Raw genomic sequence first — 11,027 nt, 5'->3', positions numbered from 1 at the left:
TCAAAGTGGATAAAGCAAGAGTGAAATTAATAAAACCTTAGTTACCCAGAAAACCGTGAAGGTGAACCTGCATGCACACATGCTGCACCTAAGGGGAGTACAGCCTACTTTAATAGACAGATAATGCTTTATTGATCCCACAAGGTTAAACTTTTGTGTTACAGCAGCATGATAAAGAATAAAATCGTACAGTGTACAATACACAACAAATAAACAACAAAGTAAGAGGTTTATACTATGAGACTGTTGTAAACAAATTCTTGCAGTGTGATAAAAACAAACAAAAATGTAGTTAAAAAACAATGAAGAAGAAGTGCAAATTGGATTAATAAATAATATGTATAACTAAAAAAACAGCAGCATGAAGGTATAATACAAAAGCATGCTTCAATCTGTAGGAAAGATTTCCTAAAGCATTCTTTATGGCAGTGAGGTTGAATCAGTCTGAGGGAGAAGGAGCTCTGCTGCACCCTCATATAGATGTCATCACATCAAAAGTGTTTGCAAGTGAGTTTAATCATTGCGTTGTATTGAAATCCTCCTTTACAGTGGGCTGAAAGAAGCTAGAATAGAGTATCTGTTAAAGAAAAATCATAATGCTTGTAAAGTAAGAGCCAGAACAAAAGTTTTAAAGTCTTAAAGGGCCTAAAGTAAAGAATTCCTTTATTGGATCAGCTGTATGGGATTAACTTAATGTTGCAGTTGGATATTATTTTAATTCCTTCTTATGCTGCCGTTTTGATTTATCAATAATAATACAGCAGAATACATGAGCAGGTTTTAAAACCCCAAATAAAAACTTTAAAATAAATTGATGAAGTTTAGTTTACAACATTTTAAAGTTTTACCCCCAGAAATACCAGTGTTTTTGACACGTGGATGCTAATGACCTAACACTGATTTCTGACAGTAACCCAAACAGAGATGACTACACGATGAGGGGACCATGATGAAAGACCACAAAGTCAAACTTCTTTTTCTTTTTTGTTTATTGTGGCAAGAAAGTTGGAAAATACACACAAACACACACCTTGTCCGACATTTAGTCAGTTAGGGTCTGGTTACACACACAGAGGACAAAATACAGTATTTTCACCCAAAATACAGAGGATTACTCAAAGAAAGTACAAGTACATTAAAACTTTACTTCAGTGAAGTACTAGAGTAAATGTACTAAATTCATCCTTTCATCCAGTGCTGGTGGACCCAGTGGTGATGTTGAGCTGGTGAAGCTCAGTGGGCACATGACTGCTGGGAATTCTAATAGCAATCACATCATCATGTTATTGGAAGATCCTGGACCAAGGCATGGCCCTGGTTGATCTGGACTCAGGCAGGGTCATGCCTTGTCTCAGATTGTGTTTGTGCTAATCAAGTGTGTAGTCGAGGTGAGGAGGGTGACGTTCAACATGAACGTGGCACTACGAGCGTCAGCACCTCCAAGTCTGAGTGATGGAGGTCCTGGGATCTTGCTGGTGAGGTTTAGTATAAATAGCCAAAGTCTGTCAATTGAAGGTGAATATCAGAATCGCCTGTTGTTGATGAAAGTAAAGACAGGAAAGCACAATGAGCCCTCTTTAATTGACGGGGGTGATGATCAGAGGTGCAGAGTTCCAACCATCATTTTCCAGTCCAGGACTGAAGTATGGGTAGAGTTTCTCAGTGAAGGAGCAGCCAGTAAAGGAGTAGATCAGAGCTGCAGTATCAACGTCATAAAAGGAGACCAGGCCATCCTCATAATCCACAAACACCCCCACCTTCTTAGGAGCAGACTGCAGAGAGAGAGCGACATCAGGGCCAGCTTTGTATTTATTTCCATTACTCAGGCCTACAGTCCAGAAACCGGCTGCAGGTCTCGGTGTGATGTCTTCCCTCCTGTTGATCGACTCTCTGGCCACTCCCAAAGTCCACTCGCCCTTTCCTTCAACCTGAACCTCAAAATAAAATCTGCCTGAAGAGAAACTCTGTTTTCCTAAAACAGCAGCACTGTAAAAAAATCTCTCTGAGTTGTAGGGAAGAGCTTTCTCCCTATAGGTATCATGTACTTGTTTCTCATCATCAGACAGGAAGAGGTAAGCATTTGCTGTGTCTGGATCGAGTGTCACGTCCACTGCGTAGCTCTGGGCCCTCCTCAGCTTGGCCATGGCGAGCATCTTGGGTAGTTTCTCCTTCATCTCTGCAGTTTCCTCCAGCTGAAGCACAGAGAGCAGCTCCACCTCCGTCTTCCTCTTCTTCAGCTCACGGATGTCCTGCTCCATCTTTCTGATGAAGCCTTCAGCCTGCAGCTCTGTTTGTCTCTGCTTCTCTCTGATGGCCTCCGTGAGCTTGGCCTCACCTTTCTCGACATACTCTTTCAGAGCAGCAAAGACCCGAGCACCATCTGTCATCTCTCTGTCTGCGTCCTCTTTACCGAGCTCCACTGAGCGTTTGAGCTCCTCAATCTTCAGTCGCATCTCCTCGATCGTCTGCTGGATTTCAGCCTCCATCTTCACCAGTTTCTCTCCTTTACTCATTTCTTCCAGAGGATGATTGAATTTCATGCAGTCCAAAAGTAATGAAAGAAACACCACACAGAGAAGCAGCGGCAGTGGTTTTAAGCCTAACCCAAGGAGAACTTCTTCCTGTCTGGCTGGCCGTTGCTCTGCCCGTCTGAAGGTATCAACCATCTCAGAGATCAGAGTGTTGACCTGCAGCTCGGGCTTTGGGTAGAACATCTTCATGCAGGCGGGACACTGGAACGGGACGTCGGCGTCAACGGGTTCAGTGATGCAGTTTTTGCAGAAGTTGTGTCCACACGGCGTGCTGACCGGATCGGTGAACACATCCAGACAGATGGCGCACAGAAACTGATCTTCAGTCTGCAGACAGGCGGCAGCAGCCATGTTTGGACACTGAGAACAGAAAGGAAAGACGCTGGTTACCCAGTGCAGAATAACACGTCCTGTGAGCTGAAGCAGAGCTCTTGTATTGTCCTCAACTCTCTGTTGAGTTCTGCTGTAATTTCTTTTCTTCCGTCTCTGCCCTGTTTGTTCCCTGGCCTGTGCAACATTAGCATCTCAGCGCTGTTTCACCATTATAAGTTTAAGTCATGGATAAATTCCACGGTGGACTGTTTTACCTTAGTTTCTGCCAGGTGTTGTTCAGGTTTGCTATTCGTCCACCTTTGATGCATTTGTGGGTTCAATATTAACACATTTTAAAAATAGTCTGTTAACAACAGGACAAAATCGGTGTTTTTTCTACTTTAGCATGTAAACAACATAGAGCATCAGACACGTGACTCAGAAACTGATTCTAAGGTTTCCATTTTTTTTTTTAGTACTTTCCACACATAAACCAAAACTGAAAACATCGCATTGTTTTAGATTCCCCAGAGAAGCCTTTGTTTTCGGGGGTATAAAGTTTTAAATATTTGATCGCGTAGTTTATCCGTGCGCTCATGGAGGGGACAAAGTATTTCTGGAGGTTGGCCAAAGGGGAGGGAGCCAAAACAAACAGGCTGAAATGAAACTTTTAAAACGCTCCTGTTTAAGATCACAAAGCCGTTTACTGATGCGTGAATCACGTGGCGCTTTGCACGCAGAGCCTCAGAACAGAAGCGCAAACACCTGGAACCTTTCACCAAACATCCCCTTCTCCCCTGAAACTTCCTAAACTGAATTTTCATGTTTGCGTTAAGAGTTTTCAGCTCGACTCACCAAAGCTGGGCGGAAACTCCCGAAGAAATCCGATTAATATTTGTTTGCAGACACAAACAAAGCCGTCTTCGATCAGCTGCACAGATGCCGCAAACCGAAAGCGCATCAGTGTTTGAGTGGACTGGACACACTTCCTGTGTGAGCTGTTTAGCTCCACCCACACCTGAGAGGGTAAACAGCTTGAGGAAATGACGTGTACAGACCAGCGGGTGTGTCGGCTAAATAAAAAAACGTATAGAGGCAGATGGTCTTTACTCCTCTTGACCTGCAGCCCAGGAACAGCTCACAGAGGGCAGTGACTTTAACTCCACCTCACCTGTGGAGCCCTCGGATCTACCACCAGGTGTCCTCCTCTCCAGTGTTGTGCCAAAAAGCAGTTTTCGATGTTTATTTTTACGCCTCATACCCTTGCTAACATTGGCAAATAGACTGTAGTTATCATGATTTATTACGGTGTTATAAACAGAATAAAGAAATGACCTGTAGCTCGCAGGACTTATTGTCTTATTGTACATTCATTGTAATCAATAGAGTTCCCTTTTGGACGCTTAAAATATCTTTATATTACTGTGATGTTATGTTTGTCCCAATTTCTGCTTCCCTCTTGGGCAGATCTAACGTCTATGACACTTCTTCCTGTATAAATAAAGGATATAAGAATTCACTTTGCCAAAAACAGATCGCCATGTCCATCTTTTGATAGGAATGTACTTTCTGGCCCCAAATAGCTTGATGCCATTCATGACAGATGTATCTGATAGATTATAGACCAACAAATCATTTATAACAGTTTAAATGTCACCAGTCACTTTCTGGATCTTCTCCTTCTCCCATAAAGCTGATCAATCAGATGCAAATACTGCTGTGTCTTGTATCTTCAGTCCTTGACTCGTCTATGTTTTCCTGGACAGTTGGTGACTCGTTTCACCTCCACCTGCACTCCCAGCCTCATGTACAGCAGATACCAGTGACACCAGCAGGTAAGAGAAGTGGCAGATCTGCCTTCAGCTCTCATGAAGGCGGCCTTAAAACAGATGGCTTGTATTGATTCAAAATCAACATTACTGCTTTAGACAGACTTCATTCATCTTAATAAACAGTGAGAACAACATAACCTGCTCACTAAACAGTTCAGTCACATTTCACGTGCATCCGTGGAGTTTCTCTTCCCTCTTTGTTTTCAGCCACTCGGTATCCCAGGTGGCCGAAAACTGTCTTGCTGGCCTGTGGTGTAGACCAAGGCTCCAGTGCGTATTTCTTATTGATGCTTATCATGGAAAGACCAAGACTTTAAATGCTGTTGAAAAACTTTACATCTTATTATAATCTGAGCTCTGTGGTCTGAAGGATCTTCTTGGAGTCGTGGTTTTATTTTCCAGAGAACTGACTGGTCAGCTGGTGGTGACTTCACAACTGTTGACATCACTCATCAAACATAAGGTAAAAAGTAAACGACCTCTGTCACACTGAAAATCCAGGATTAAACATCACTAGGCCCCAAATCCTGTTCCAACCTATAACATGAATCACAGATGAACCTTTAATCTTTCTACTGAAACAGATTTCTGCATTTTGAGGGTTTATTTACACACCACGAGCATCTGAATTACAGAACAGTACTGAATACTGCTTACAGTTTGATACTAAAAGCTGGCTGAGGCCATCAGAGCAGGACAGGTGGACACGCAGCTGGAGTTTCCTTAAAAAACAAAAACATTATAATGTCCTCACAGAAATACATAAATATTAACTGGAGAGGTTCATTTGTTGTCGTCTCCAGCCCCTCGATCGCTGCTGAAGGATGAGATGAGATTATAGATCCTTGTGGTGTACGGGACAAAGTCTTTCTTATAGGTGATGACAGTTTTGGCGTGTGCCGTCTTGTAGACCACCTGGTTTGGATCCTGCGGCTCTTCCACTTCTTCTTTTTTCACTGAGTAAGAGGAGGGCAATCATAAACATTCATTATCAGTTACTTCTATGAATATATGTGTCAGCAATAAAGGGTAGCACTGTGCAAACAAACTGGATCAGCTGATATTGAAAGTAAATGAAATTTGCTATTTCAGACTAGAGAGAGAATCTGTTTCTTTATACGCCACAGCTGCAGGTCAGTAACCTCTGTTTTGTCCTGTTTGTGGTTCCTTCCTCTCTCACCAACCAGCAGAACGTGATGTAAGCTGCGTATCCAGTGTATGTAAGCTGGATACGCAGCCTCCAGTGTAACTTATTGCATGCATTTGCAGGAAGAAAGGGGCACGTCTCAGAGCTCCTCTTAGATTCATCTCATTTTAATATTTCTTCAGTTTCTTCACATTAAATGAGTAACATCTGTCAGCATACCCGATGACACTCATCAAAAAGAGGCTGTTAAATAATTCGGCGTACTTCAGTTTGAGAATATTGTTTGCGCATGTGTGAATTTCACAGTTCACGTCGCTCACCTGGCGCGACCTCGCAGCGACCTGTGTATTTCAGGTAAGCGTACGAGCCGACCATGGTCCAAATACCAATCGCGTACACGGCGGATACTCTGGCGTTCCACTTCAGCAGATCTTTGAACTTCATGGCTGCTTCGCTCCACAGCGTTTTATTATTTCATGAACGTGTTTAGATTCCTTTCGCTAGAGCGTTATGGGCGCCGCCATGACAGTCACCCCGGAAGTACTAAAAAATAACCGGTCGCGTGTTTTTTTTCCATTATTTTTTTAATTTTATCATTAAAATCTAGAAATTGTTGATTATTTATGTCACAGGGTTCCGAGATAAAATCGCTCACAGTTCATAGACTCACACCATTTTTCAGCATGTGTAACTTTATAAGTGCAGGATATCCCCACGAAACTGACGGGGTTGAAAAACATATTTAAGCTCTGTTCAAATCAAATCAGTTTTACACTGGCACTGGGAGAACAGGCCTTCACACAAACTGCAGAATGGATGGACTTAAGCAGACCTTAAAAGAAGCTGGTCTGGTAATTCTCCTATTTAACTCATTGTCCCCCAGTGGACACACCACTCGGTTTCATCTCAAGTCCTGAGATCTGGTTGATGAAGAAGAAGAGTATGGACATAACAGAGGATGAAAAAAAACATCTTGAAAATGTATGTTATAGCTTAATTACGGAATTATATAATTATTTCACTTTAATTTGTTTTGTTTGTTTTTTTGTTTAGTTCTTCAATTCAATTCAATTTTACTTACAGCTGGTAAGGTAAGAATCACAACAACAGTTGCCTCAAGGTGTTTTATATTGTGAGGTAAAAATCCTACAATGATACGAAGAAAATGAAGAAAACCCTGAAAAATCATATGAACCTCCATGAACAGGCACTTTGGTGACAGTGGCAAGGAAGAACTCCCTTTTAACAGGAAGAAATGTTAGCAGAACCAGGCTAAAGAACAACAAATTATATCATTGGCAGAGATCACCTTTACAGACTTTTCATCGTCATACACAGGGTTGTTGTGTATCACTCCCTGGTGGTCTAGTGGTTAGGATTCGGCGCTCTCACCGCCGCGGCCCGGGTTCGATTCCCGGTCAGGGAACACATGTTTTGTTTGAGCATAATTCATGTTTTACGCAAGCGATTCAATTTCACGTGGACACACCTGTTAGGTCACGTGAGGTATACGCCAAAAACTGTTACGTGCAAAAATAATCGCGTTTCATTTAGTAAGTCCGCGTTATAAACACAGAGATCTTGGCCAAAGTTTTTGTGAAAAGAAACCTCTCCTTCGAGCCGGATTCGAACCAGCGACCTAAGGATCACTGTGATCAGCCTCTACAGTCCTCCGCTCTACCAACTGAGCTATCGAAGGGGGATGTGGACCAAGCAGCGTCACAGCTGTTTTGATCAAAACACGCACTGGGATCTGTTTTTCTAGTTTACGTCCCTCATTGCAGCCACTAAAGATCTGACCAACACAATAATGAAGTTTCAGTCTTTCTTTATTTTTCTCTTGTAGTAATCATTCACACTCCAGCAGTTACTCTGGAAATACTTACACTTTCCTTGTCATGTCTGTGACGCTCTCCCGTCCCTTTCTCCCTATCCCATACTAACACCCAGCATCAAACCTCCCACCTTCATGGATAAAAAGAAAAACCTACATTTCAAAGTGTTCAAACGGCCTCAGACAGTGCACACTTCAGGTCCGGATCCGGATGAGCCAGACAAGACAAACAGAAATGAAACTTTGTTTGTTTCAAAGCATTCTTTTATTAATAAAAAGACAATTTAAGACCTAATTGATCATACAAAATCAGCATTCTCCTCAGTCGCTGTGCAGTGTTTGAGCCAAAGAGCTGAAACTGCATCAACATAAGAGGAAGTTGTGATTTTTTTAATAACATTTTCAGATATTTTATTTGCTGCTGAACGAAGGCTGGACGATCCCATCTACAAATATCTGCTGTGAAACCTTCAAATGTCTGCAGAACAGCAGCAGGACAGCTGATATGTAGAAACCTCACAGAACAGCAAGTGTACAAGGTGTCTGACTCTCTATTCAAATTCATTACATGTCACACTCAGATAAAAGTCTACCATCAAATTCCTTTTCCAAAAGAAAAGATGATGCAAATCAGCTTCTGTACACTGACAGGGGGGGGAGGAAAAAAGACATTATATTTAATAATACTGTCTTTGTAAACACATTATGACATAAAAAAAAATCAAAACAAAAAAAAAGGAGCATATTCAATACAACATAAATGTACAAAAGAATGAAAAGGCAATTTAATCTATAATAGTGTCAAGAAATATGCTATTAAAAAGCAAAGGTGTACCTAAATACCATTAAAAAAAATGTAATAAAGAAGTGAAGGAAGTACCATTGTCGTATTCACCAAAATAAAAGCTTAAAACGGGAGAATGTTTGTGGCATACACAGTACACAGACGTCGAGATAAGAGGTCATTTAGAGACCCAACTCAGAGACTGGGCAAAATGTTTTCAGTCGTGGAGACAAGTGGAGAGACAGGGTGGGAGCACGCTTTCTTAAATGAATCCTAGGAAGAGATGTACTCAAATGAATCAATCCTGGTGCTAATGTGTGCTGATTGGTCCGTTAAGGATTTACGATTGGTTTTCAAACGATAACAGTGTGGGTGTGGCTAAAGGCCAGCACAAACGTCCATGGGCGTAGAAGAAGCCGGTGGTCGTGTCGGATGACGGTGATGTTTTCAGGAGGCTGCCCTAAACTGGATAGTGGTGCTGTGACGGCCCTAATACTCCGGAATCATTTCACTAGCTGTTTATTTGACAGCTATTGAGAACATTTCCCGAAGAAGAAGAAAATTTTAAACCATGAAATTTGCAATGTTTTTCTACAGTTCCCAGAATGCTATTTATTCCGGCCCATCTCACAGCGTTTGAACCCCCCCCCCCCCCAAAGAGCCAATCAGAAGTCAGTTTGAGCTGTGTGGTGGTGGGCGGGCGCAGCAAAGATGAAGACCTAGTGTGGTTTCTGTTCTCATGGGAGGAGCCAGAGATGTTTATAATGTTTAATGTTTGTGGGCTAAAAAGCTTTTAAGTGGTCAAACCTTTGGAGCAGTTTTTAATCAGATTCGACTGGCGACTCTATAAATGCAGATGTTTCAGAGATGAGGAGATTCCATCTGTTTTCTATCAGCAGCCTCCTCCAACACCACAGCGTTAGAACCAGCTCAGAGGCATAATCTCTCGAGCGTGTCCAGGGCCTCTTCCTTTGTGGACCTGCCTAAAACACCTCAGCTGAGCTCCTTCTGCATGATGAGCTCCTCAGATACGTTTGTGGAGGAGTCTCATTTCTGCTCCTTGTGTCCTCAATCTTATCCCTTCGGTCCCTACCTGCATCTCAGGGCCACAGGAACGTTTGACCGGCAGATCTACAGATTAACCTTCACCCTCAGATTAGCCTGTTTTTGAAGGTACTAATTCTCATCTGTCTGCTTCATGCTCAGCTGCAAACAGGTCTAGTGTGAGAAGGAGGTCACTGCTGGCCAAAGCCCAGAGATAACGAAGCCCTACAACACCATAAATTTGATATTGTTTTTATTGTTTTGCTTTTTAAAAAAGCGTGCAACAGCCCTTTTTTGGTCACTCAGCAGATCTCCTGACCTTCAGACCTCCTGCCCAATCTGATCCCATCCTCACGCTCGTGTCTCCCTCCTCTTTAACCGCTACCCGAGACGTTCATCACAGCTCTAATGAAACGCTTCATAGAGAGAAAAACTGCATCCAGTGAAACTCTGATCTGTCAGGAACAAAAGAATGAAATAAAGAAAATGGTACCTGTGTCTAAGGTTAACTCGTACCACAGTGGCTCGATAGTAAGACTCCGAAGGCGCCCAGCAGGTGAGCGGGGGTCGGTTTGGTCTTTAGTCATTTCACACACACATGATCACACAGAGCTGAGCTCGTGTAAAACCATCAGGTTAAGAGGTAAAATATGGAATAACTAAATGAGGAGGACTATAGTAACAATGAGGAAATAAAGTGGATAACTCAGCCTGCAGACTGACATGTAGTTCAAAAGAAAACCCGCCAGGGGGCGCCGCAGCACTGCACTTCAACCGCAGGCGAGCAGGTGGTTTGAACAAAGGCAGCACTCAGCCTCTCCTCCTCTCCGAAAAGTTAGTGTTACTCTACTCCTATCCTACGCTACGTCCGTGCACCATCCCTCGTTCTTCCTGCTGCCCCTCCTCCCTCTGTCCTTACAGCCCCAAGCTGCTCCGTAGTCTTCCTCTCTTTGTCCTTCCTCTCCCAGTTTTTATTGAACTGCTCTAACTTTTTTTCCTTCTTTTTTTGACTCTTTCCCAGTAAAGTAAACTTATTTTTATTATTAGTACGGATTCACTCTGACCGCTGTCGTTTAGTACCTAAATCCACCTCTTCCTCCTCGTCACTCTGGCTTTTCTAGAGCTGCTGCTGCTTCTTCAAACTTCCACTCACTGCGGTTGATGTGACTAAACAAATTCAGCATCCCCCGTTACCCCAAATCGCCCTGCGCCCCCTGCTAACTGCTGGCAGAGAGATTCTGTCTCCTCCTCCTCCTCCTCCTCCTATTATTTTCATGGTTCAGCCGCCTCCTCTTCCCTTCCACCCTCCGTCTCCTCCTCTCGCGTTGCCCTCTCACTTCTCCATCAGTGCGTCGTCCTCCGTGATGCCCTGAGCTCGCAGCTCTTCCAGGACGTTGTCGAGGTGTCCGGGGTCGGGGAAGCCGTGGCCCGTCAGGTTGGAGCCGAACTCAGTCTTATGATGGACCTTAAAATGAAGGGAAGCGACGGGAGAACGTGTCAGTCTTTACATCACAAACTAACAACCAATCCGATTCACTCTTAG

The 11,027-nt window shown here is 43.1% G+C and overlaps 3 protein-coding genes and 2 non-coding genes across 7 annotated transcripts in view; 1 reads left to right on the top strand and 4 right to left on the bottom strand.

The window, feature by feature from the left end:
- Positions 1 to 986: 986 nt before the first annotated feature.
- LOC113023191 (E3 ubiquitin-protein ligase TRIM21-like) lies at positions 987 to 3,863 on the bottom strand. Of its 2 annotated transcripts, none has more exons than XM_026169216.1 (2): positions 3,699 to 3,863; positions 987 to 2,891 (listed from the first exon to the last, which is right to left on the bottom strand). In XM_026169216.1, the coding sequence occupies exon 2, from the start codon at positions 2,880 to 2,882 to the stop codon at positions 1,578 to 1,580; it is 1,305 nt and encodes a 434-aa protein (XP_026025001.1). In that variant the 5' UTR covers positions 2,883 to 2,891; positions 3,699 to 3,863; the 3' UTR covers positions 987 to 1,577. The 2 variants fall into 2 exon arrangements, with proteins under 2 accessions (XP_026025001.1, XP_026025000.1); XM_026169215.1 differs by lacking the exon at positions 3,699 to 3,863 and adding an exon at positions 3,119 to 3,265.
- Positions 3,864 to 5,260: 1,397 nt separating this feature from the next.
- On the bottom strand, positions 5,261 to 6,371 carry LOC113023190 (small integral membrane protein 26). The gene is made up of 2 exons (XM_026169213.1): positions 6,143 to 6,371; positions 5,261 to 5,631 (listed from the first exon to the last, which is right to left on the bottom strand). The coding sequence occupies exons 1-2, from the start codon at positions 6,264 to 6,266 to the stop codon at positions 5,459 to 5,461; spliced, it is 297 nt and encodes a 98-aa protein (XP_026024998.1). The 5' UTR covers positions 6,267 to 6,371; the 3' UTR covers positions 5,261 to 5,458.
- An 805-nt stretch (positions 6,372 to 7,176) lies between these two features.
- trnae-cuc (transfer RNA glutamic acid (anticodon CUC)) lies at positions 7,177 to 7,248 on the top strand. The gene has a single exon. It is a non-coding gene; the product is annotated as a tRNA-Glu (tRNA).
- Positions 7,249 to 7,433: 185 nt separating this feature from the next.
- Positions 7,434 to 7,521, bottom strand: trnay-gua (transfer RNA tyrosine (anticodon GUA)). Its single transcript is given in 2 exon segments — positions 7,434 to 7,469; positions 7,485 to 7,521. It is a non-coding gene; the product is annotated as a tRNA-Tyr (tRNA).
- A 377-nt stretch (positions 7,522 to 7,898) lies between these two features.
- Positions 7,899 to 11,027, bottom strand: part of LOC113023568 (E3 ubiquitin-protein ligase DTX1-like) — a 43,872-nt gene continuing 40,743 nt past the window's right edge. For both annotated transcript variants that reach the window (XM_026169684.1, XM_026169685.1), the window contains exon 12: positions 7,899 to 10,949. In XM_026169684.1, the coding sequence (XP_026025469.1) occupies positions 10,818 to 10,949 (132 nt within the window). In that variant the 3' untranslated portion in view covers positions 7,899 to 10,817. The remainder of the gene's footprint in view (positions 10,950 to 11,027) is intronic.

This window comes from Astatotilapia calliptera, chromosome 6 (genome assembly GCF_900246225.1).
Source record: "Astatotilapia calliptera chromosome 6, fAstCal1.2, whole genome shotgun sequence".
In the NCBI taxonomy this organism is placed as follows: Eukaryota; Metazoa; Chordata; class Actinopteri; order Cichliformes; family Cichlidae; genus Astatotilapia; species Astatotilapia calliptera.
Note: the sequence above shows the minus strand (reverse complement) of the source record. Positions and strands in the feature narration are given on the sequence as shown.

Bases quoted from the DNA above. Each gene is read 5' to 3' on its own strand.
- LOC113023191 (XM_026169215.1), bottom strand. From the start codon at position 3,172: ATGCATCAAAGGTGGACGAATAGCAAACCTGAACAACACCTGGCAGAA. The intron at 2,892-3,118 runs GTAAAACAGTCC...TTCTGTTCTCAG, and splicing joins AACACCTGGCAGAAACTAAG to TGTCCAAACATGGCTGCTGC.
- LOC113023190 (XM_026169213.1), bottom strand. From the start codon at position 6,266: ATGAAGTTCAAAGATCTGCTGAAGTGGAACGCCAGAGTATCCGCCGTG. The intron at 5,632-6,142 runs GTGAGCGACGTG...CCTCTTACTCAG, and splicing joins TCGCTGCGAGGTCGCGCCAG to TGAAAAAAGAAGAAGTGGAA.